The sequence below is a fragment of the Babylonia areolata genome, chromosome 26 (assembly GCF_041734735.1).
Source record: "Babylonia areolata isolate BAREFJ2019XMU chromosome 26, ASM4173473v1, whole genome shotgun sequence".
Taxonomy (NCBI): Eukaryota; Metazoa; Mollusca; class Gastropoda; order Neogastropoda; family Buccinidae; genus Babylonia; species Babylonia areolata.
In genome coordinates this window covers 1,510,677-1,538,097 of record NC_134901.1, presented here as the reverse complement: position 1 = coordinate 1,538,097, position 27,421 = coordinate 1,510,677, and the positions used below count along the sequence as shown (strand labels likewise).

At 40.6% G+C, this 27,421-nt stretch overlaps 1 protein-coding gene across 3 annotated transcripts in view; it reads right to left on the bottom strand.

Moving 5' to 3' along the window:
* Window positions 1-4,997: 4,997 nt before the first annotated feature.
* Window positions 4,998-27,421, bottom strand: part of LOC143300632 (Golgi apparatus protein 1-like) — a 45,954-nt gene continuing 23,530 nt past the window's right edge. Inside the window, exons 16-26 of one of the 3 annotated variants that reach the window (XM_076614433.1) lie at window positions 26,820-26,912; window positions 25,449-25,520; window positions 23,928-23,987; window positions 22,704-22,830; window positions 20,166-20,308; window positions 19,430-19,531; window positions 18,686-18,956; window positions 17,185-17,291; window positions 15,720-15,883; window positions 14,987-15,000; window positions 4,998-6,259 (exon numbers count right to left, since the gene is read on the bottom strand). In XM_076614433.1, the coding sequence (XP_076470548.1) occupies window positions 14,997-15,000; window positions 15,720-15,883; window positions 17,185-17,291; window positions 18,686-18,956; window positions 19,430-19,531; window positions 20,166-20,308; window positions 22,704-22,830; window positions 23,928-23,987; window positions 25,449-25,520; window positions 26,820-26,912 (1,143 nt within the window). In that variant the 3' untranslated portion in view covers window positions 4,998-6,259; window positions 14,987-14,996. Of the gene's footprint in view, window positions 6,260-11,329; window positions 11,403-14,986; window positions 15,001-15,719; window positions 15,884-17,184; window positions 17,292-18,685; window positions 18,957-19,429; window positions 19,532-20,165; window positions 20,309-22,703; window positions 22,831-23,927; window positions 23,988-25,448; window positions 25,521-26,819; window positions 26,913-27,421 lie in introns of all 3 variants that reach the window. The other 2 variants (XM_076614431.1, XM_076614432.1) reach the window with 2 other exon arrangements.

The window sequence follows — 27,421 nt, the reverse complement described above, 5'->3', positions numbered from 1 at the left end:
ACACACACACCAGATATGAAAGAAATATGCAGTCTCACAACTATGAAAACACAATGTACACAGGCCCAACCCTTCACATGAAAGCACACGAGTTCCAACACACACACACACACACACACACACACACACACACACACACACACACACACACACACACACACACACACACACACACACAGAGAGAGAGAGAGATCTCATGACACATACGTACGCACACACACACATACATACTGCCATCGATTTGCCGCAAAAGGGGTGAGAAAAGATTTCTGATCTTATGAATTTTGCGTCTAGAGTGTTGCTCAGTCTAATGTATTTGGGAAAGCCAAAAGAAACTGTTCCGTTCTGAAGAAATGTGCGCGATGTTGGTTTGGAAATGATGCCAGTGATGGATTGATAAACAAAGGATCGTGGTCTTCCTTTCATACTGGACTCACAGCGGCTTCCTCTCTCTTTCTGTGTGGCGATCAATGGTGTAATGGCCTTGTACCTGTTGTTTTAGGTACTACATCGCTTTCTTAGGATTTCAGATTTCCACTTACTGTTGCACTGTCGGCTCTAATTTCCCTTCACACCCGCAAGTCCAGGACAGTATATCCATAATTGTAAGCTTTTGAATGTGAAAGTTTCGCATTGCCTCCTGTCATCTGATTCTGAGCTCCCCGTCCACTTTCTTTGTATGTATGTGTGTGTGTGTGTGTGTGTGTGTGTGGTGGTGGTTTTCTAGAGGTTCGTTGGGTCAGTCAGAATCATGGCATGTTGATTTCCGGGCGCACGAATAGATGACAGCCGCTGGGGAGCATGTGTCACAGCTTCAGCTTCCATTGTCAGGCTGGAGGGTGTGACTTTCTTTGTACGCAGCATTCTCTTCCCTAATTGTTTTCCCGTTTTGCTTTGCTGTGAAACTCCAACACGACTGGTCCTTGGTGACTGAGCCATCTGTGTATATGATAAGGTCCTCTCATTTACTGGTTTTTTGTTTGTCTCTCTGTGTTTTTTTCTGTGTAGCTCCACCTCTGCACTGATTGTGTGTTCAAGAGATGTTTGAGGTTAATGGTTTTCCTCCCATTCTTTTGTTTCTTTCAGTTCTTGCAGCTGACATGCTAGCTGGGTTGCGTCTTCTGCTTGTCCCATCCATATCTTCCGAGTCTGAGACGACTGTCTTTTGGTTCCTTAACTGAATCGAGCAGTGTGTTTTGAAGATTTTCTCATGCTCTGAAACAGACCTGACTTGTTATTGTTCTGTTGTTTCTGGCCTGCATTGAATGGGAAGGTCAAACAGGTATCACATGGTCTCCGTACGGGTTTCTCGCCGTTCCATGGATCAGTCTCATAGCTTCAGTCATGTTGAATTCTTTCCGTAACTTTAGGAGGCTGCTTTGGGAGATTGAGAGTTTTTTTGTCCTGCTCTAGTCGGTCACACTGAGAACGAGTGATCGATAAAGCCTAAAGAGGTGGCGTTGTTCGAAGCCTTTGATTGCAATTACCTTTAAGACTGAAATACCTTTTTTCATTTTGGAACAGTGTTTTCGATGTGTTTTTCATCTGAATTCCGCTGAATGAAACAACGCTATTTAACAGGCAAAAGCCAACAGGATTGTTGGAGGTTCAGTGTGGAGATCTGGTGGCATATACTGGGGCCGAGCTTGCTTTATTTCAATTTCAATTCAATTCAAAATATTTTATTATCTGCTTCAACCAAAAACAGAAAATTTTCAATTAGTGAACCATCAGTTAAATATTTACAAATAACCTGGGTAATTACTTTGGCAATGTGGCATTTTTTTAACATGCCTGGCTAAAATACGGATATCCCCATCCTTTCTAAAAGCTGTACTAAATGTGTGAAAATGTCATCTGGAGTGCCCACGCAGGTTTAGGAGAGAAAGGTGGTTTTTGTAGATACACACAACTTACGAGTACGCTCTCAGCATGTCATTTCTGTGGCAGCGTTATTCTCTAATAAAGCTTAGATTTCCTCACTTCTGAAAAAAGGATCTACTAGGTTTCTATTTTCCCGTTTTTTTCTCTTTGTATTACTGCTGTTTTCCCTGGCCCTCTGTGTGTGTGTGTGTGTGTGTGTGTGTGTGTGTGTGTGTGTGTGTGTGCGTGTGTGAGAGAGAGTTTGTGTGTGTGTGCATATGTGTGAGTGTGCGCATGATTGGCTTTCTTCTTCTTAGTTCGTGGGCTGCAACTCCCACGTTCACTCGTATGTACACGAGGGGGCTTTTACGTGTATGACCATTTTTACCCCGCTATGTAGGCAGCCATACTCCGTTTTCGGGGGGGGGGGGGTGCATGCTGGGTATGTTCTTGTTTCCATAACCCACCGAACACCGACATGGATTACAGGATCTTTAACAAGCGTATTTGATCTTCTGCTTGCGTTTACACACGAAGGAGGTTCAGGCACAAGCAGGTCTGCACATATGTTGACCAGAGAGACCGGGAAAATCTCCACCCTTTCCCCACCAGGCGCCGTTACCGAGATTCGAACCCGGGACCCTCAGATTGAAAGTCCAATGCTTTAACCACTCGGCTGTTGCGCCCGTCATGATTGGCTATAAGTGTGTGACCCGGCCGTTACAATGCTGTGTGTGGCTATGTTTATGTGTCTGGTGGCTGGTGGGTTTGTTTTCATTGTGTCAACTGACAAACACAAGTCTGCTCCATTTTTCCCCCGTTAATCTGATATTACTCACATTTTATGGTTTCAAACTTCCACTGATATACATTAACAGTTCTATTTCGTAATACTGAGATTTGCAGCCCACAAAAGTATTGTCTTTTTTATAATCATAAGCAAAATAAATAAAATGACTACACGGTACCACCGTCATGGAGCTGGGATTGGCAGTTCACAGTTACACACTTAATTAATTCTGTATAGATCGAACATTCCAGTGTTCTGTTAATCATAAGGCAAATCAGTTGTGTCCATACAGAAATCCCCGAACCGAAAAGAGTGTTAAAGCTGCACACCGTTCACAGCGTTGAATGTAGCATACAGCGCATGGCTGCCCGGCAGCATGGCGGCCACAGGGAGAACCAGTTGGCAGTCCTTTGCCACTCCCTCTATTTATTGGTCAGTCGGTTCCAACCCCCCTCTTACAACCACGACAAACGCCACGGTGAAGAATGTACTTCCCAAGTACTACAATCTTACTGACCACCACACACGGTTGTCATTCAATGTCTACGACCCAGCCAGCTGCCGCCCCATGCTGAAGAGGCAAAGAGATGTCACAGATATGAACAGTGCACGCCCACACACATTCGCATGTATACACACACACACACACACACACACACTAAATAAACGCACATGCACACATACCGCCACCTTGGCTTCTGAACACACATGAATACTCTCACTCACATTTATACAAAAGCCAAATCTACACACACACACACACACACACACACACAAACGTGGGTGCGCGCGCGCGCACACACACACAAACTGTTGCAGTACATCTTGTCGCTGGCATAATGATGTCGTTTTTGGTGCTGTTGGTTTGCAGTTGTGACAGTCTCCGCCCCAGCATATGTCGTCACCGGCGACAATAGGCCGTGACAGCTGGCAGGCGTTGTCATAATTTTATGTCAAGTTCAAATGATTCAAGTATAGAACATACACGCGCGCACGCACGCAGAAAAAAAAAGAAGAAAAAAAGAAAAGAAATGAAAAAGAAGAAAGAAGAAAACTCGGAAAATGTCTTGCAGTGTCTGAAATAATCCACTAACTGTCAAAAGAAACTATAGGGAGAGCTGGACAATACAAGGTCTTCAGAGAAGAAGCCCCCCCCCCCACCCCCCCACCCCCTCAGTCAATTGTTACACTCTATGAAGATGCCCCCCTCTGTCAACTGTTACACTCAATGGGGCCGGGCCGCACCCAGGTCATGACTCCCGGATGCCCTTATTTTGCCGACTTTTTTTTCCAACCTGGTCCTCAGCAGGTTCGAACCCGCACCTCCAGGGTAGTCGCCACTTCAGGACTGAGTCATCTTTCTGGCAGACGTTTTACCACTGAGCCATCGTATGCCTAGTTTGAGTAGAGATCGACCAGATCCAGCTGGAACTTTTCTGCTGCTTCTGCCATTGCCTTGACAGCCCTTGTCCTCTCTCTGCCAGAAATGGACAGCTGTTTCATGAGGCTGTAGGTATATACGCTCACAAACCCTCTTGCACCAATCTCTATGGCGAGGACTTTCGCTTGGAAGCCATATTCTCTCTCTGGCTAGACTAGCATACTTCTCGGTCTTGTAGATGTGGGCTTCCTCCATCCTGCTTTCGTATGGCACAGCAGTAAGCTCAATCATATTGTTTCGATTTATGAGAGAGAGAGAGAGAGAGAGAGAGAGAGAGAGAGAAGTTGCAAATGCTAGTTCACCTGTGTCCCTTAAATAAGTTTCAATTTTAGACGTAGAACGAACGGATTTGTTACACATCATGGTGATGTTTATAAGTTGTTTCCAAACCGGCAAAAGGAGAGCGAGCGAGGGTGGCACAGGAGCAAGCGTTATGGCCCTTGTTTAAAGTGACATGAAGTGAAGGTTGTGTATCAGGCATCTAAACCCTGGTACTGGGGACACTGCTACTCAGCGTAGACTTATCTACAGACCAGATTCCTTCCCCAAGTTTTGCAGCCAGTATGGGAATCCCTGTCGACTCCTGACAGCATGTCAGTGATGCCAGTGCAGAGTAGTCAGGCAGATAACCGTGTGTCTGCTTTTTAACTGGGATCCCGGGGATTTTTCGCCACCACTTTACAGGTTCAAATACAGTAGTGGCAGTTACACCATTCGCTGTCGCAGATAGTACATCAGTGTGTCGACTCTCCAACAGGTGTAAATATACACAGTGGTGCCTGTCATGTATAGCTTGTCGTCTCTAAAGCCTTGGCTGCCAGCTGATTTTCCCCATACCCCAAAGCAGCAAACACAGCTGATGATGCACTCATCCAGAAGCATCCAGATACCCCCAGTCTGGTATAGAGCTCATGTGGGATTTTATTCACAAAATCAAAAACATGAGAAAAAACCTAAAAAACCTATAAAACATATAGTGTTAAGAACCCAGACGAAATGTACGATCTTGACTGCCACCCCATGCTCCTCGAATGAATCGTCTGTGTGGTACAAAGCTGAAAGCGAAAGTTCGGTTGGAAAGATCCTTTTAGCATAAAGGTTTGTTGTGGTTTTTTGTATGCTTTTTTTTTCATGTTACTGATCATCATTTTACTTTCAAAATCAAAATCAGATGGAACGTTTCACTACTGTGCTTTATCAGCAACTGCTAGAAATTATGCTTTTTTTCAGAGAAGAGAGACAACTTAAAAATCAGGACTAAAAAATGGATGTCACTTTTCCACTCTAACTCTGAAGAATCACACCCTTCACTGAAATTCCAAGGCTCTGTCAGAGACTGCCACAGCTATCCAGCTTGCATTGAACGAAGCACTGATAATAGCATGCTAACAGAAAGTTATCAAAATGCCACAGGAAAAAGATATGCATGGAGGTCGTTTCAAACATTCATTCGTTAATAAATCAATGGTGGCAAATAATTTCCTTACAAAATCCTACAAGCAGAATTTCCCCTTCGCCAAAATCTACAATCTTGTTATCACTAACTTACTTTGTTCCAGAAAGCTGTCCTGGACAGGAAGATGTTTTCCAAGACACAACTGATTCATCCTACCAACAGTCCAGCAAGGTTTCATACAGAAAACCTAACAACAGTCTACAAACGAATTATCACCAAAATAAAACAAAGTAAGTTCAAAAGGAAGAGAAAACAACAGACATTTCAATATAATCTTGTGCTATAACAAGTTTTCTTTTTCAAAAAAAAAAAAGTACATGGCTTCGGCTGATGGCCATCATATTAGTAAAGTTTACATCGACTGATCAAGTTAACTGATGTGAACCACATGCCTTGTTATTCAATATTGCCACTGATTTAGAGAAAGCTAAGACATGATAAGAAGAACTTCATTATCTGATAAAGAGAAACTGCACAAGGTGCAGCAAAAAGGTTGATGAAACAGCAATACTGTGAAGCAAGACAACTTGTTACAGGTCAATATTTTCACTGGCTTTTAACTCCTTTTTTTTTTTTTTTTTTTTTGTAAAGGTTAAAGGTCCCATAGTTTGTTTCAGCCATCAGGCCAGTGAATTCATATCCATGGTGTTTGGGGGTCAGGAGCGTAAGGTGGGTCCCAGTCCTCTTCTACTGTTTCGAAGCCGGGTACCTGGATGGAATGAGGAAGATCAAAATATTGAGTGCATTTCTCAACAACACATCACCATGCTGAAACAGGGCCTCAAACCCATATCACTGAACAGTGGATCAGAAATACAACGCCTGATGCACCTGCTAAAGCACGATCACTGATTATCCAAAACGGGTTAAGTGAACACTTGTGCTACAATCTACAACCCCAACATCAAAACAGTTTTTCTTCTTTCGTTCATGACTTTAGATGCTTGGTGTTTTCTGCAAAAGCTTGTAATGCAACATTTATGACAGCTAAACAGTTTCTCATGTACACATGCACATCACTTTATGAAATGTATTTACTTAAATGGTCCTCAATGCCATCCGCCAAACTAAAAAAATGAATCATGAATGTATGCTTTCAAAAGATGACAGCTCCAATGAATTGTAGCAACCTGTCAGCATCTGATCCTTCCAGCTACAGTTCAATTAATAAAATGAATATCAACATCAAAGTAAACTATCAGAACTAGAGACTATTGGTATTATCCCCGAGAAGGTCTCTGTCATCAGCTTACTTTTATACGGCCAGCGCCTTGTAGTCCAGTTTGTTTCTGAAGAAAACATTTTCTTCTTTACAAATCTTCACTTCGTTTGTTTTGCTTTCCCACAACAGAAAACACTCCGTGCTTTTCTTCCCAGTGTTGTTTCTTTAACTGGAAAATACTTTTTTTGCCTTGTGACTTGATTCTCTTTACCAAGGAAATCCTCTCTATTCATTCCAAAGAAAACTTGTATTTTCAATCATTTGATTATTTTATCCACACAGATCCAGATCATTCTATCAGGCTGCTAATTTTTAAACCCTTCAGCACTTCCCAGTATTTAAATTTGTTCACACATTTTAAATGAAATTATGGTTCCTCAGGCACACACAGCACCACAGACTTACTATTCATTGTAGAGCGGTCATATCTGGCTGAAGTGTTCACAAGTTACTGAGCTTTGTTTGGATAGCTAATTAGGTGTGTCTGTCCTGAGTAGATGGTGCTGTCGCCTCTATTGTCACCAAAAAGAAAGTCAAATCACAGTGATATGCAGTTAGTGTACAGCTACCCTTTGCCATGCGCAGTATACATTTGTCACTCAGAGATAGTAAGTACAGTCCTACCTAAACATGTCCCCCACCGAACCACCTGCATGGTAATCCAATATGTACACTTGTCACAAAATAAGTGTCACCAAGTCTATTTTTTCCGACTGGAATGTACCCAAACACACTGAATAAAACACTGACTGTAGCACACAATGTACATTATTTACAAATATACACACAGCCTACTGTTTACATGAACACTGGGTGACTCATTCACCAACAGTCAGCTGGATTACTGTCACAGTGCAGGCATCACACCCCAGTGTCACAACTGTCACCTGTCACCCTACACCATGTCACGTATTTGTTGGTTTCGTTTGCCACACTTCGAAAAAAAAATTTTTCTTCAACACACGCTCTGCAACAATGCATCTTCTGGATCACTTTCCGCTTCATTATCTTCTAATTTGTCTTCATCTATTTCAAAATCATGTGTTTTTTCCTCTTTCGAATTTCTCCAGTTGACGCACAATAGCCTCATCTTCTTCCTTCGTGTAATCCTACCACATTTCATTTTTGTTACTGGCCGCCATTCTCACCTCTGAGAAAGCGTGTGAAGCGGCAAGACGGGGGCCAAATTCTTAAGAATGGGAGGTGGGGGGGGGGGGGGGTAATCTTAAGTCATATGTGTGTGTACAAGGCCGTGGTCAGTGCGCGATGGAAATTCCCCATGCCTGACTCCCAGGTAGCAGGCTGCAGAGCGAATACAGAAATGGCGGAGGTTTTCAGTTGGGGGGGGCTGCAGCAGAATAAAATGTCAGAGGGTTAAGCTACCCACCAAGTCTGGCAGTCTTCCCAATCCCCAACCCCTAATTCCCTGAAATTGGATAGCTAGTTAGGTGTGCCTTATCCCACACACTATGGTGTGTACAGGCAAAATGTACAGGAGACATTGTCATTCATAATTCTTTATTGATTTGTTTTTTACTGTTGCCCAACAGAGACCAAACCAGGACTAAAACCTCTTCAATGACATCTTGGAATCAAAGGCCAAGACACTTGCTTCCCAAGACATGAAAACACAGTCAACGATTTCCCAAGACATTAAAACATAATAATCAATGATACCACTGAACTCAAAACCAAGGGCAACCCAGCGTGCACCATAGGTGCGCCCAGTAGGGGTAGAATGGGGGTAACCACCCGTGGGCACCAGCCATCCTGTGACCCCAACCCCAAGCGTCACTGGCGCCTTGACCTCCATGAAGGGAGACCAAGTCGGAGGGAGGTCAGGTCCGACTTGGGTGTCAGTCCCGCCAGAAGATGAGCGGGCTGACTGCCCGCAACCACTTGACATGCGCGGGCCTCCCCCAGCAGGGGACACCGGCCGGATAGCGGGAAGACCTGCAGAGCAGGTGGCCACGCGCCCCGAATCCCCTCCCGTGGGGAGACTGGGGTGGCTTGGCCCGGGGTGGGCAAAGTAGAGGTCACCCCCCGGAACCAAAATTCCCACACACACCCCCCCCCCCACCCCCCCCAGAAGGAGGTGGGGGAGGGAGGTCGGCAGAGGAGGGAGGAGGGGGAACAACAATCGGGCCCCTGAGGGCCGTCTCCGAGTGGGGATCCAGGTAACGGCCGGGTGCAGCCTCCCCTTGGGAGTTCGCGCCTAGCCGTGAGTCCCCACCGCCAAGAGAGGACTTGCCACTCCCCCCTTCCCTGCCTCGCGCTGGGACACGTCGGGAGGCGGCGCTCGTACCCCTTTCCCCCCAGTCCCCTTCATGACCGTTTTACTGGTACAAGTGTCGCCTCCACGATCAGCGTCTAAAGACGCATCACCGCAGTCCCTATCGGGAGGAATCATGAGCTCCGGGCCTGGGAGAGTCTCTTGCCGAGTCTCAATCCCAGCATCATGATTCCTGCCTTCGTAAGATGGCATACGTTACATGGTACCCGCACTTAGGCACCCTGCGAAAATCCTATCCCCAACAGAGAAAGGAAAGACAGGATCGACTTAGAGGTAGAGAAAAACGAACGAATCGAGGGGGCCGAGTCAAATCGAGTACACAGAATGTAAGAATACAATAAACACAAGCCGCACGCAGCAAAATAAGGCCTAATGAATACGCTTAATAGCCAAAAAAAGCGCAAGACGAGACAGAGCGTAAACCTGACAAGATGGCGTGGAGAGTCTTGGCCAAAGGAATGATTCAGCGCTTGTAGATTTTAGAGGCGTTTGATTGGCTAAGAGCGGACTGTTAACCGCGCGAAATTTGGCCAAGCAGAGCAAACCGATAGGCCTAGTTTGCATCAGTTTGACATGGTACAGTATATGACACCAAAGTGGAAATTAGCATTCTACTTTACTGTAGCTTCAAGATTTCTAAAAAGCAAAATGTTTTAAAAGAACCAACATCAAATCTGCCTAACAAACAAATAATAATAATCATAATAATGGATGCTTACAAAGCCTCTATCCAGAAAACTACTACTGGTGTTTTATCACCGACTATGGGGTATGTTCATTGAAGATTTCCGACTTATCTCCGGGTACTGTAGGATGCTGAAACTGCACATGTATAATAATACATACGTTTATGGTTCAGGTAGTTATTTGCATCTCTGAACTCTTAAACAGTTTCTCTTTGACAGGTGCCATGGTGAAGCAAGGTGTGATAATAGAGCCAGTTGAATGCATTGTGGTCATCAAGTTTCTGTACTTGAGAGGCCGCACACTGAGGGAGATGTTCGATGAGATTAAAGACACTTAATGGGGAGGATGCCCCGTCATATGACATGGTCAAGCACTAGCATCGTCAGTTCAAGTGTGTTCGGGCTATTGGAAAAGGCTCCCTTTCCCGGGCAACAGCATTACACAATTGATGAAGACACCATCCAGCAAGTGGAGGCTGCCATTTTAAAGGGTTGCCGCAAAACTTTTCGCCAACTCGCCCAAGGTCAGTGTGGGGTCTGTGGAAAAAATCCATGACCATTTGCACACACAGAAGTTGTTTGCACGATGGATACCCCGGTTGCTCACACTATTCCAGAAACAGGAACGAGTCACATGCTCCCAGGCTCTTTTGGCCATGAGGCAAGAAAACCGTTAAGAGGACTTCTTCAACAGACAAATCACACAGGAAGATATATGGGTCTATCACTATGATCCAGAGACAAAAACCCAGTCAAAGCCATGGAAGCATTTTGACTCGCCACCTACAAAGGCACGCATCCAACCCTCGTTTGGCAAGGTCATGCTCACGGTGTTTTGGGACCAGTGCCGAGAAGTGGTGATGGTTTTCCTGTCAACCAAATCCTCCTGTCCCACTAGACCAGAGTGGAACATCCTTCCCCATGCATGGTGAAGACAAACCAAAGAATGCCCTCACTGCCCTCCCCAGCAAAAACATAACCTCCGTCAAACTGCAAACAACTGAAGGGACATCCACTGAAAGAATCCACCCAAATGAACTCTCACATCAATGTAACTCCAACAATCAACAAAAAGGACGGGTGCAGTGGTTGAATGGTTAAAGAGCTGACTCTTGCCCAAGTTTGATCCCTGGATTTGGCGCACCTGGTGGGTTAAGGGTGAAGACTGTTTTGAGCTTCCACGTCATATATGCAGACCAAGTACCTGAGCCTCCTATGTACAGGCATGCAGAAGATCATACACACATGGATCCTGTAATCCATGTCAGTGTTCAGTGGTTTATGGAAACAAGAACAAACCCAGTATGGACATCCCGGAAACTGAATATGGATGCCAACATGGCAGGGTAAAAAAGGTCATGCACCTAAAATCCCACTGATACATGCGAGTGAACGTGAGAGTCACAGCCCATGAATACAGAAGAAGAAAGGGGGCAGAGGGGATGGGGCCATGTCATTCTCTGAGATAAAGTCAGTCAGCTCAAAAAAACATTTCACATCATCCTTCCCATGCTTCTTTCATATCTCTTTTAAGTCTTTTGACAACAGTTTTAGAGGCTGTACATCTGGATTATTTACCATACAAGTTGTTAGTCACACTGGCAGTACCATCTTTGATTCACCATCCTGGTCATAGATCTGTATTTTTTGTCTGTAAAACAAACACAACAGGTTATGCAAGGAGTGTGTACCATTGCCAGCACACATAGACAACAGCAGACTGTATGTAACCATGAACACCTTTAATTAAACCCCCAGGACAGGAAATTGCAAACCTTAGACAGCCGGTGTACTGATTACTAAACAGGTAGTCTTAACCACTTGTATTATCAAAGATTCATACAACAAAACTAAGAAAAAAGAAAAACATCTTTTGCTGCCAAATACGGCCATTTTGCTTGTGAGAAGGAGAAGGACAAAACTGAAAATATAAAACTTCAAAAAAAGAACAGTCATAAAACCACTCCTCAGTTTATTGGACCTGTGATAACAATGAACATTTAATAAGGAGAACCCTTGTACATAATACACAAACATACAGAAACCTGCAATTAACATACAACAAAACTGAATAAAGCAAACTGTTAAATGAAGAAAAATAATCAAGCATGTTCTTTTAGACTTAGATTTCAGTTCACTGATACAAATCAAAGACATGTAATACATGTTTGAAACAATATATTTCATATGAATTAAAAAAATAAGTAAAATAAAACTGAACAGAGCAAACTTGGCATGAAGAAAAAAAAAAAAACCTTTTCAGAGTTAGATTTCAGTTCACTGATAGAAACCAAACATGTAATACATGTGTAAAACAACACATTTCATATGAATTAAGAAATAAGTAAACATGTAAGTAGATGGACATTTTCTGATTTTCATGAAACTTTCATTCCCATTTTCATAACTTTTTAAAATATACATATACCAGTAGCACACAAGACAGTCAAATCTGATCTAAGCAATAGATTTGGCAAAATAATTTTTGTTTTTGTTTTTCTCCTGCCACAAAATAATTACCATAATTTTGTGCCGCTCAATATCATATTATCCCAACACAAAACGATGATAAAATTCTTGCTGAAAGAATCTTGGATCACTCTCTCATACACATACAAAAACAACAAAAAAACAAAACAAAACATGCTGCACAGACACACACACTTAATCTTAAACACATGGCGAAAAAAAAATCCTGATAAATATCTTTTTCCCAGATGGCAACAACTCTTTTCTTGCCAAGAGTATGATACAAGACCTGGAGCTGGTCTGCATGCAAAAAAAAAAAAAAAAAAAAAAAAAAAAAAAAAAAAAGACCAAAAGACGATCATTCAACAGCTTCCCTCTTTCCATCAGCAATGCTTTGCACCTTCCACACCAGCACTGCTCTGGAACCAGTCGTGATTTTCTGCCAGTTGTCTGGCCTTTAATGACTGATCAAATCTCTTTTTGTGTACTGTTTTTGTCAGGTGTCATCAATGTGGACAATGACACAACTCTGGTGGATTTCTGCGCAATGGCACTGATGAAGTGTGAGCGCAGTTCTAACATTTTTTCAGCTGTATTTTCTTTTCCTGGTTTTTCTTGGTTTCTTTTCTGGTCTCTTTTGTTGTTGTTTTTCATCGATGATCATGTTCAAAAGCAAATACTTCATTGCTTGGCAAGCATTTAAAAAAAAAAAAACCCAAGCTATTCCATCAGTCAATTTCTTGCATTATTTTGAAAACCACATTGTTTTACAGATGCGGTAAACATTTAGGTATGTGGTCAACATGCCAATGATAAAACAAAGCTTTAGCTCCTGACTAATTTCTGCGACAAAACTAAAGTCAGCCAGAGTTAGAGCCTTAGAGAATATACATGTCTAAAACGAAGATGAAGCCAAGCATCTGTCATAGTCCTGTGTAAAAAAACACCACCAGATCCAGACATGATGATAATAATAACAGAACATTTATATAGTGCTTTCAAAGCAGATACTTCATGGTGATACTTCATTCACAGACAAATCACTCGAAAACACTCATATCTGTAAAATTTTAAGAGAACAGAGACCCAGATATTCATACACAGAGACCATAGAATGAGACATGATATCTGTACAGTGAACTGAGACCCAGATGTGCATGACATTAGCAAAAGCCTAAAAGCACAGAATCATACATGATATTTGCAGAGAAAGCACAGAGCCAGGCAATGTTGAAGCTTCAGAGAACACAGAACCAGACATAATATCAGACTGAACTGACCTTTATTAATTCACTCCAAGTCCATCATCACAATCATCATCATCAATCTCTTATTCCAGACACCCATACTTTACATGAATTTCTTCTGTAAAATCACAATTTTCTTGAATTTCTTCAATGACTGCATTTCAAAATTTTGTTTACTCCAATGCCACAAATACATCTCAAATTCATCTCTCCTCACTTTAGAAACCTGCAACTGTTGCATAAAAATGACAAGCATTAAGAATAAACATTTCAAAGGCAGACACAATCTCAGCACTGATCCATGAGTATCATTCCTAGCAGATGTTTCACACAAGCCAAGCCACCTTCCCACAAAAGCCTGACAGTGATCTGATCCCACCCCACCCCACATATATATCCTGTATTTCCAGTGTCAATAATTCCCTAAAGAGATTTTTTTTGTAATCCGATAGCAACTGTCCTTGCATAAAAAAAAATCCATACAAAAGGAATTAAAAATATCCTCTAGGCAACAGTCCGAAATAGTTCACCTTGCTAAAAAAAAAAAAAAAAAAAAAACTGGTTGGCCCCTCAGTCTAACTCATGGCACATGTTCAGTGTCTAAGTGTCCTGTCTCAGTTGCTCCAGTAAAATCCAACACAGTGAACATGGACTAAGGACTAATAGAAAAGGCCTGGTCATCCTTCCTCACCACATACATTCACCTATAATTTCAAGTACAGTATTTCAATACCTGAAGTTTTAAGTTTTCCAATATTTTTCAGTATTATTTTTCCATTAATTACGTGTTTCCTAGTAATGCTATACCAACATTTTCTAATATTGCTATACCAATAGTTTCCCAATACTACCATTACATGCCAATTAGCTGTGTATCTTCTTTTTCTTTTTAATCTCAGTATAAAACATCTCTTCTACAGTGACCAGAGTATTTTTTTTTTTTTTTTATATATCTCAAAATAAAACCTCTCTCCTTTGAGCACATGTCAAACCGGTAATTTTTCATGCTTTAAATTCATCTTCTTTTTTTTTCGTAATAAAAAAAACCCCTTAGAAACGAATACATATAACACAGCAGTTATCACAAAATAACATTTTCCTTCATAATAATAGTACACAGAACCAAACTGATGAGAACTGACCACAATTTTCATTCACTTATTGTCCCCTTTTGAGTAAGTAGAAATGCAAAACAGCTGATCCACATGTATGATCAGTACTGCTCTTCTTATTACATGACATGACTTCAAAACATGTTTCTCCACTCGCTCAAACACATTAATAATGAAGGCAAAAATATTAATAGCAGAATCCTGACACTGCAAGAAAATAGGGGGAAAATCTTGTACTCGTATATATATATATACACACATACACATACATCACAATTATGACATGGACAGAGAAGCAGCAAGTGAGCTATGCTGAGAGTGAGAGAAACAGCAAATGGTGAGGGACAGTGAGAGAAGCAGAGAGAAAGCAAGCAGAATGAGCCAGCAAGCACATATAAAAAAGGTACCATTAAATCTCTATCTGAAAAATAAACAGAAGAAAAATAGATGTGTAGGGACAGGAATGAGGTCTCCTCAACATGAGAGACATCTTGCGCACCACATGAAACATCACTCGCACACTGCACACTGCACACACCTTTCATCTGAGGGAAACAAACAGAAAGGGGGTCTGGGGGGGGAGGCATTGCCCCACAGTGCCAGACACCGTGGTGCTTTTTTTGATCAATCATCATTTTTGATACCCATGTCTTGCATTGCATTCATTACCATGCAATGAACCCTGTACACACTGACATCAAAACAGGTGCTATTTCAGTATCAAGTATTGATGATGGCTGTGTTTGTTGTATGGGTGCATGTGTGTCATATACAAGTCAAGCATATGTTCAGGATCCATTGGCTATTAAATACAATAGGCATATGACAAGTAGTTTTTCTTCCCTTACAATAGGTCATAAAAAAAAAAAAATAAAAAAAATGTTAAAGAGAGAGAGCTATGTTGTTCCAAAGGCTTTTAACACAACAGTGTCAATCTGAATGTTGGTATACTGTTTGGCAAGACAAAGAAATCACTATTCTCAAACACACTGCACTGAAGCAGCAATACAATCTGATCACCAAAATACATACTCACACATGCACCGACTCAACACATGTACCCTCTTGCTCATACACATGCACAGACACACACACACACATATATATACACATTTGCATCTCTCTAGCAGCCTGCATTACTTGTTCTTGATCTCGGCTCTGACACGTTTTGTCACACGTCCGCAGGATATTCCCACAATGAAGATGATGGCAACGACAGTGAAGAGGACCACCATGAAATAGTTTTTGGATGGGGAAGAAGCAATGGAATCGTAGATCTCCCCAAAGCTTTCAGGAGGAGCCACCTGCAACACACACACACACAGCCAAGCCCTGTCCACTGAGTAAGTCATCACAACTTCTCACATGATGGACACTATTTCCCTTCCACTCACAATGTAGATGCTCTGAGCTCCTATGAAGATGACATCACATCAGTCAGGAAAACAGCTTTTTTTCTTTTTCAAGAAAAATAATGAGAACTCAGTATAATAAGAATGGAAACTAATCCTAAAAACAACTGTCATTTCATTCCCCAGCCAAATTCATCATCAAAAATGGAGGTTCTTAACATATTTTAATATCTTAAACATGGGTATAATCATAGCTTTAAAAAAACAAAACAAAACACAAAACAAAAAAACCCAACGAAGAAGCAACAAGAGAGGCAAGGCCTTCAAGCCTCACTTGTGATACACTTTAAAAAAAAAAAAAAAAAGCTTTTTATGTATCGAGTATAATGCATTTACTGTTATATTTATATTTTTTATATTCTCTAAACTTGGCACTTTGATCTGATATTCAACCCAACAAAAGATCTGTCATTATTATCATTTTTTGTTCAAACAGGAACTTCTTTTGCTAAGCATGGAAGTTTTGTTTATTGCAAACGTTTTGTTGCAGACAGTACAACAAGGGAAATTACTCTGCTGGGGGACTTAGTTTGCTTTAAACTGATCTTTCTCATCTTAAACATTACATTTTGAAATTATACTCAATGCATAAAAAGCTTGGATTTTTTTTTTAAAGTGCATCACAAGTGAGTCTTGAAGGCCTTGCCTCTCTTGTTTCAAAATGTAATGTTTAAGATGAGAAAGATTAGTTTAAAACAAATTAAGTCCCCTAGCATTAATTAGAGTAATTTCCCTTTTTTACTATCTGCACCAAAACGTTTGCAAAATAAATAAAACTTCCATGCTTAGCAAAAGAAGTTCCTGTTTGCACAAAAAATGATAATTATGACTGCTCTTATTGTTGGGTCGAATATCAGATCAAAGTGCCAAGTTTAGAGAATACAAAAAATAGAAATATAACAGTAAATGCAGTTTGCATATAATTAGGCTTCATTTTTTTATTTTTTTGTGCCCATCCCAGCGGTGCAATATTGTTTTAAACAAGATGACTAAAAAGAACTGAATTTTTCCTATTTTTATGCCTAATTTGGTGTCGACTGACAAAGTATTTGCAGAGAAAATGTCAATGTTAAAGTTTACCACGGACACACAGACACACACACACACAGACAACCGAACACCGGGTTAAAACATAGACTCACTTTGTTTACACAAGTGAGTCAAATATAAGAAAAAGAACAACAAACGATTACCTGAGCCGCATACTCCCACATCTCTTTGCGTTTACGAAGCATCTCTCTGCAGTGAGTGGTCATGGCACGGGGGTCTTCATCCAGAAAGGACAACAGACAGGACATCTCTGAAACCATTCAATCATATTGAGAAGAGATTACTAAAGGACCACAGACAGGACATCTCTGAAACCATTCAATCATATTGAGAAGAGATTACGAAAGGACCACAGACAGGACATCTCTGAAACCATTCAATCATACTGAGACAGAGATTACTAAAGGACCACAGACAGGACATCTCTGAAACCACTGAATCATACTGAGACAGAGATTACTAAAGGACCACAGACAGGACATCTCTGAAACCACTGAATCATACTGAGACAGAGATTACTAAAGGACCACAGACAGGACATCTCTGAAACCACTGAATCATACTGAGACAGAGATTACTAAAGGACCACAGACAGGACATCTCTGAAACCACTGAATCATACTGAGACAGAGATTACTAAAGGACCACAGACAGGATATCTCCAAAACTATTCAATCATACTGTGACAGAGATTACAAAATGATGACAGAAAGGACATCTCTGAAACCATTCTGTCATGCTATGTGACAGACATTACCAAAGGACAACAGATAGGACATCTCTGAAACCATTCCGTCATGCTACGTGACAGACATTACCAAAGGACCACAGACAGGACATCTCTGAAACCAGTCCGTCATGTTGCGTGACAGACATTACCAAAGGACAACAGATAGAACATCTCTGAAACCAGTCCGTCATGCTACGTGACAGACATTAACTGAGAACAACAGATGCATCAGTTATGATGCTTTCCAAGAATGTGCTGAATAGTGTGGGAGACTGAATGTGTAAGCGTCAATCTGCATTATTATCATTACTCTCTCAGACATTTCACAAATCTGAAGCTGCGCAGATCATGTGATCATGGTTGGCTGCACAGTGGTTGCATGGCAAGGAGGACTGACAGGAGTGGAGCAGTTTGTTAGGACAGCAGAGCACACTGTAGATGAAAGTTTCCTTGCTCAGGATGAAAAGCTACAACTTTTACTGTTTTTTTCAGTAATTTCATGCCGCCTCCCTCATAAAAACTGACATAGCAAAGTCTTGGGTTGGAGAGACTTCCCTGTAGTCTTGCTGAGGACGGTGGTGTGAATCCAATAAAACATACAGTAAAAGTTCTACTTTTGATAATAATAATAATAATAATGGACATTTATATAGTGGTTTCTCCAAAAATACAGGTAATAATTGGCGGATAGTAGTTTGCACAGGCAGGAATGTCAGACCCCTGCCAGAGTCTGCACTAGTTGGGTCACGGTTAAGTATGAGTAATTAAATGGACATTTATATAGCAGTCTCTCCAGAAATACTGCTCAAAGCACATTACTTTTCATTCCCCACCTCCCCCATCAAGGAAACCTTCTCCCCAAAGCGTCCAGAAGGTCAGAGAAGGGACATCGGCCAGCACAACCCACTACTCACGCCTGCCCTGTCCGGCGGAGACGGATCTGCAGAGAGTGATGAGGTCCTGCTGACATGCGGTGTGCAGCAGGGGGTCCACGTTGACGTCCACGTGATTCTCTGCCAGCAGGTTGGCCACCTCACGGCGGCACACCACATCCTCAATCTTCCGCTCGCTCAGCTGAGTTTTCAAACACTCAATGATCCTGCCCTGACCTGCCTCAGCTATGTGCATGCTCTCAATCCCATCCCCGTGGTCCGCAAGCAGGTCCTGCTTGCACAGACGGGTAATCTGGAGAAAAGAGAAAAAAAGGTCTAGTGTAAACAAAAATGTTACTACTTCTGTTGCCATCTTTTCCTGAAAACAGTATGACCACACATGTGATCAAGAAGAAAATTACCTCTTTTCTCAGCTCAACCCTGCCAATCAAATCAAACCATGTTGCTACAATCCAGCCGAGCGCAAAGGGGCCATTCAGGGCTGGACCCCAGCAAACACTGAGCACTCTGTTTGGTGTAAACAAACATGTGACCTCTTATCTCATCTTACCCATGCAAACACTCTGTGTAGTGTCAACAAAAATGTGACAAAATACAGTGAAAGCTACCCTCAGTTTCCCAAAATAATTTGCACCAGTACCAACTATCACCGTCCAGTTTTTCCAACTATTTGATTGTTAATTCTAGCAACTTCTTTTCCTTTGTATTTTCTGTTCTTACAACAAGCCAGACAAAAACACCAAATAAACAAAAAGCAGTACACACCTCAGCTCGACAGGCCTTCAACAGAACAGGTGCCATCCGGATGTCTGTGGAAGCTGCCTTGATACGGTCACGGATCTGGTGCGCACAGGATGATGACAGTCTCTGTAACAAATGAGAAATGCTTTTGTCAAACAGATCCTGCTCACTTGGATGTCTCAAAGAAAACTTTTAATTTATTTGTTTTACAAAAATGGAGTACATGAGAAAAACATTCCTATATTTTTTACACCCACACAAGTGCGCACACACTGAGCACATACACAGTAACACAAAGCACTTAAACTTTCTTACTTTGTTCAAAATAGTAACCTTCAGCTAAACTATCACTATCACTTTATTTTCTATCAAACAGATAACTGTTCAGTTACTTTTTCCATTCACCAAAGTACGTTCAAGAACATCATCATTTTGTTTGGTTGTTTATCTTTTGTATTTGTTAGTTTCTCCATTCATCAAAATATGTTCAAGAACATCATCAACTTTTTCATTTCTTTATGACAGAGAGGTCCAAATCACTACAATTTTACAACGAGCATTAAACCCTGACTGATCTAACTTCACCAAGTTTCAGCAATTAAGGGGTAAAACAAGACATCTACAGTTTTACATCCATCTGCAAGCAGGATGACAACCAAAGCAACAAGTACTCTCACTGTCATACACACACAAACGCATGCACATGCATGTACACCACACACACTCTCCCACCCCCTCCCTAACATCCTGAGTTAGTGACCTTGATGGGAAACTGCTGTTTGAGACAGTTGATGACTTTGCCTTCCAGCTTGCCATCGTTGCTGTTTTTGACGATGACATCAGAGCAGAACTTTGGGATATCCTGCTGACAGCTCTTCTGAAGCAGGGGGTTCAGGCGGTAATCTGCTCATCATGTAAACACACACATTGTTGACATATCAACATCCTGTCATCATCTTGCTCTCTTAAACAAACTGGAGTGTCAATTTCTAAACTTCTGGAGAAAGCAGAAAAATGAAAATAAATCTAAGATAATAATCTGCAATTATATTACTAAAGAATACAGACTTGAACCTGATCTTCCCAAGAAAAACTGAGCATAGAATCACCATATGCAAACTTTACACAAGAGCATATGATCTTCAAAAAAGAAGAAAGAGGCAGATACACATGTATATAAATATATTGTATGCAAGAGGATGCAAAATATATTGTGTGTTAGAAGAAGAGTATCATGTTCTCCACAAATATAAAGATATAAACATTAAGCATTTCACTGCCAGGGAAATAAGATTCAAGTGAAATCTATCTGCCAGGTGGTTTTTTTTTTTTGCTTTGTTTTGTTTTTTACAAAAAAAACAAACAAACCCAAAACGGGTATATATTTTCAAAAAATTCTGTGCTCTTTGTTACTGGAGAAAGACCCATAAAAGTATATATTTTCTGAAAGGTAAATGATTTTAAAAAAAACAAAAATGGGTATATATTTTCAAAAAATTCTGTGCTCTTTGTTACTGGAGAAAGACCCATAAAAGTATGTATTTTCTGAAAGGAAATTTGAATAGAGAATACAAAACACATGTTTTCCAATTTTATATATTTTCAGTGACATGCTGTTGTTTTGAAATCAGTGTTCTGTTTTTGTTACATTTTCAACTTTTTCATTACATACATTAGTCAGGTAATTTGCACTAGAATATATTTTCTGGACAAATGGATAATACCTGTACACACAAATTAAACTAGAACAACCATAAAAAAAAAGAAGAAAAACAAAGAGAGAGATACACAATGCAAACGACAACATGGATGTGAGGCCACGCCCCCTCAGTCTCCACCCCCCTCCTCTTCACCCCTCTCACACGGTCACTTCAGCCAGTTCTAATCAGACCGCGTTGGCTGAGTGCCAAGAAAATCATTCACACTGTGTCCTGCTAATAATTTGGTCACTTTCTGTCATCTGCTACAGCTGTACAGCTGGCATCACTCACTGATAGTTGTATCTTGGCCAGTCTCTTCATTGCTCCTTTATTTATTTATTTTTTTTCAAATTGTCTGATAATAGTTCATCACTGTCTTCTCCTTTGAATTTACGCTTCAATTCTTTCTGAGCATCAGCTAAAGAAAGCAATCTTGGTTGATTTAGCGCACCACGATTGCATGTCTTGAGCACAGTGTCCGACATTTTGTTGAGCAAGCAAAGAGAGGAGCCAGGGAAACCCTGCTGCAGTAACCCAACCGAAACGTTTAAATAAAGGACTACATCATGACACAGATGGAGTTTCTAGATATAAATAGAATCTAGAAAGATTCCCCAAGCTAAAGCTACCAGTATTTTTGTCAACGAATTCAATGCAAACCAGGAAAGTCTGAATATTTTGATGACAAGTTATCTCGTCACTGTGGCAGCGAAGCATACACGCTTGTGCTGATGAGTTATCTCATCATATAGGCAGCCTAGGGGTTAATGACAAGTTTAGTTGAACAATATAAAAAAAAAATATGCTGATGAGTTATCTCATCATATAGGCAGCCTAGGGGTTAATGACAAGTTTAGTTGAACAATATAAGTCTGAATTAACCTTCTTTTTTTATAATACGATACAGTTAGTCATAGGTGTAAGTATGAAGCTGTACAAACTTGACAAGCAGAATTCATATGTGGATGTTTCAGAGTGCATGACAGTATACATCCTACAGTTTTTACCACTGCACTGTTCTTCCCATAAACCTTCACTTATGGTTTTCATGACAAATACATTTAATTCTGATTCACACACACAAACTCACATCATCACTTCTGTCAGGTTTTCACTTGTTACAGTGACAGACACTGCAATCACTGTCTTAGTTCAGGTCGAAACTGTCGTATCATGTCGCATTGTGTCGTGTCATGTCATGTCTTGTGAAGTGCTGTGGTATGGTGTTGTAAGGAGTAGAGTGATGTTAGAATGAACTGTTCTGCACTGTATTGTATGACAATGCATTATGTTAAGCCCTGCTGCAGTGACCTGCATTATGCTGCAGTTTATTGTATTACACTATGTTGTGTTGTGTTCTGCTCTACTGCAATGTATTACACTATACAATATGTACTGTACCTTTCTGTAGTGTGTTGAGCTGCATTGCACTGTATTAAGTTGAATTGCGACAAGTTGGTACTGTACTGTCCTGTCCTGTACTGCATTGCACTGTATATCTTTCTTTTCAAAACAGATCTGACTGTGGAAATGGCAACCCTCTCCTTCCAACTCGTTTTCACAATGAACCAGTGGTTTAGAAAATCAGGCCAGCTCACCTCTGGACTGTGTGATCTGGCGCTGTATGACAATGCGTCGACATTTGTCATCGAACTCATCGTCATCCTTGTTCTTTTTCAAGCAATCAAAGATTTCTGGTTCCGTTAGTGCAGGATCACAGTGTTGCTGAAAAACAAAACAAATAAAATATCATACAACTTCACAAAAATTTAATAATGAATAAAAAAATAAATAAATAAAGTGAAAAAAAAAGCCAGATATACAAAACACACAGGCTCCAGACAACACACAGATCAATGCACTTCCATGCTCCAACATAAAAACAACGTAAAACTACCCTGAACTATGGAATCCAGTTATGTGAAGACCACTGACCACCATCACTGGTAGTGTCTGTGATCACCCTCTCAATTTTAAAAGCTTGAAATCATTTTCCAGTTTCAGTTTTCTGTTCAATCTGAATGGGTCTGTCTGAATTCATGTGTCTGGGGGAAAAAAAAGCACTACTCTTTATCTTAACATACATGGCAGCAACATCAGTCAGTTTTCAAGTGTTTCTTTTGTGATGCACAAACTAGTGATCTGTGATGGTAAGAATCACACTTTTAAATGGGTATGATATGTATCCGGTCTGTGTGTGTGTATGTGTTAGTGTGTGCTGTAGGCATTTGTACATGTACCTGTGGAGATAGAGACCAAATGCATTCAAATCTCCCTGAAACCATTCACCCTTCAATATACTTTGAGGGGAGAATAACCTTCAAACCGATAACTCCATATCTACATATGCACTACAATTTTTCCAGACCAGCACTACACAAAGCAGTTGCAGTGAAAATTGGGCTGTATCACTTAAACACTCATGATATCATAGTTTTGAAAGGTATCATCATCAAATTTTCAAGGATGGTTTAAATGGATGGTTTCAAATAGAATCTCCAAGGTTGATATGACACTGGACATTTCAAATATCAATTAAATGTGCTTTCATGATGAGAGCCATGCCCTCCTTGACCATGTCATCAAACACTTCACCTTCTTGCCTGCATTCTACTTCAAGATCACTTTTTGAATGTGGTATAAAATCTGCACTGTCACTGTTGTCTGACAAACAACTCCACACACTGCTGTCATAATTCATACACTGTGACATCTTCTGCAGACATGCACACCCACACACACATTCATTTATCTGAATGTCTGCTTATGCAAGTGGAAGTTTGTGAATTTGTTAGCAGCAAAACCAAAGATGGAAAACTCACTCTGATCATTTTCTTGCAGGTGTGCACCAGAGCATAATCGGCGATGGCAAAAGCTTCTTCCTGTTGGCAAGCAGAAACAAAAACTTGAGTACAAAAATGACAAACATCACACCCTAACACGGTTACCATCTGTGCACAAAATCGACATACCAAACATCTGCTGAGCATACACAGGGAGCACATTCAAGCATCAACCAAATACTAACTTGTTTCCCAATTCAAAATAACTACTGCTTTCTGATTTCTGTTTCTGGAGCAGACTTCTGTTATCAGTGAACATTCCTTCTGCACCCCACCTATTACGACAGTCATTTCTGGAAAACACAAGAAGCATACAAGATTATCCATTCAAGCCTCAATCTCTGCTTGCAGATACTATCAAATAACTTGAATTATGCTGACTTGAGCTTTAACTATACAATAAAGAAAACTAACAGAAGTAAAAAAAATGAACAAAAGATTTAAAAAAAAAAAAATATAAATAAATAAATAAAAACGCAAAAAAATAAGCTGTCATCATTAGTACAATCAGAGTTATGAATAATCTGAAAGCAATAATCATTTTTTCCCATTTTACTATGTTTATTGTTGCTGTTGGACACTGCTTACAATAAAAAAAAAACCCACCACCACCATAAATGAAATTAAGTCCACACAGGTACAAATACACAAAATTATGCATAGAGGAACGCAGTAACAAAACTTTTCTTTTCTTCAAACTTGAAGCTTTTCATTCACCTGATAAAACCCGACTTCATTCTCGGAGGATAATTTTTATTTCATGTAGTCTTGTTAACTTTGCTGAGAATACACCATATTTACTGCTCTGACACATTCTCCTTTTTTTTTCATTTTTGTTTCATATTAATTCAGATTTTAATGTTACATCATGTGCAGCATATCATAAGGCACACATCCAAATGATAAGTAAGAAGACAGCACTGATGGGTTGATTGCTGTCTTTACCATTGCCATGTTTACATCTTTAGTCAGGTGATGTCAAGGCCCCAACATCATTATAAAAACTATCTTCACATGCTGCACCATCTGCTCGCATGTCTCCACTGTTGATCTCCGCCTTCTTGAATCAGCCCTGTTCCCTAGTCCCTAAAGTGTGTTGTTTGAGAAATGTGAGTTGTTTGTGAATTACTTTTTAGATTCTGATTCAATGGAAGACTTTATTCTTTTCCATCGTAATGAGTGTAAAGCTTCCAGATTCAGAGGTTAACAGATTTAAGCCATACTAAAGGCACGCAAGCTGAAGTTAATAAAAAAAAAAAGTTTTATCAACTGGTACAGACTCTCCTTTCTTACATCCCCTCTCAGCCAACACAAGATTCGTTTCTTTCTATCTTTGCAAACTGCTGTAATACGATCAGACACATTGCCAACGTCCTGTTGGGCGTAAGATAACATACATCTTGCCAAAAGCTTTTGATAATTAAAGCTGTTTTCATCTGAATAAATTTGGTGTTTGAAAAGGTGACAGACTTCTAGCAACAGCTAACTGAAAGAACTCACCTCTCTCTTGAAGAGCAGCTTGTGGCAGTCCTTGCTCAGATCTTCCTTGTGTTTTTTCAAGCATTCCAGAACCTACACACACACACACACACACACAGGCGTATCAGTTTTAACAGTGCTCAGATTTAACAGCAACAAGAACTGCCACAGAAGTACCACTGCCATAGAACTCCATGAAAGTAAACATTTTTTTTCCTAAATCAATTAACTGAATGACAAATTAGAAAACAATATCAGAAAGGGGCAGAAAAAAGGAAATTTTCTTCCTAAAATTATGTTTAAGTAACAAACTTACTGTGACCCACTAGTGCAGACTCTGGCAGGGGTCTGATTCCTGTCCTGTGCAAACTACTACCCGCCTATGTGGAGAAAACGAAAGTAGCTACAGCTGATAACCTCCCGAAGTAGGTTACCTCCCCTGTACATCCCTGACTAGCGCCCTCTTTTTCCAGCAGCCATCTTGACTCCTGATCCTGTGCTCTTCATACGGCTAAGTTTTTTCGTATATCTGTCTATCGATTCTTTGACACTCATGTTTTGTATCTGACGAAGACTTGTATCAGGTCACAAACGTACTTGGCTCGATTGTAAGGGCCCTCTACCTATAGGTACAGGTACTGGTACAGGTACAGTATTTGGAGCAGAAATTAAGCCTTGTGTCATTTATCAGCCTTGCGCACTATTACATTATAAAAATATCTCAATACAATTATGGGGGCCAGAAAAACAATGGGTTAACAGTTACTGACATGATGAAAGCATACAAGCATCAAGACCTAACAAATCAGCTCTTGAAAATAAAGACAGCCAAAGGTATTGTCTAATGGAAATAAAGATAACCAACTGTACTGATCTGTCTGATGGAAATAAATACAGCTAATGGGTAATGATCTATCTGATGGAAACAAAGATAGCCAACATGTATTGATCTGTCTGATAGAAATAAAGATAGCTTATAGGTATCTGTATGATGGAAATAATGGAAATAAAGAGAGCCAACAAGTATTGAAGGGAGCCAACAGGTACTGATCTGTCTGTCAATACTGAAATTCTAGAGTCTCCTTCATCTATGTAGGAATTTCCAAGTGACAACAGAGCAGGTGACAGCTCGTTCCTCCACCAGGAGGGCTGAAAGGGCTGTCAACCGAACAGAAAATCTGCTGGCTTCAAACATGTCACACAGGGTGGGTACCTGGCCAGAAACACTGTAAAGGGTTCCCACAGACTGTTTCTTTGTCTCAAGACACAATAATTAGGCACACAAGACACAATAATTAGGCACACAAGACACAATAATTAGGCACACACGTTGAGGGTTTTCAGGACTGAGTGACTTATAAAAACTAAAGGCTGAACAAACTGCACACTTACAGCGGCATTCCCAGGACTGATATTGGAGCACAAGCTCTTGACATCTGCTGAGCACATTTTGTGTAGTTCTGGGTCCAGCTTGATGCTCTCCCCCTGAAAAAGAATAAAAGACATTTGTGTGTGTGTTGTAAATGTGTATGTGTTTGAGTGTGCGTGCATGAGTGTGTGAGCCGTTGTAAGAGAGAGAATGTGTGTGTGTGTATATGTGTGTGTGTGAGTGAATGAGTATTGAAGAGAGAGAGAGAGGGTGTGTGATTCACTCTTTCATGTCAACCCTGCTTATCCTTAAATGGACTTTAGAGCAGCATTTTCAGAGTAACAAAACTGTGTCTGAGAGTAACTGCACCAACAATCACCATACCAGAATGATTAACCTTTAAGAATACATTACTTACCATTTCTTTATTAAATAACAGGCAAACTATAGCGATGAAGTGGGAGCTCGGGAAAGGAGGCAGGGAGGGAGTAGCAGTTTATAAATTTTCGCTAACATAAAATACAGCAGACAGTGTTTTTCAATCTTTTCAAAAGTGCATGCAGACACACACACATCTCTTTAAATGTATATTCTATCACTCCTGCATATGTTTTCTCTCTGTCTG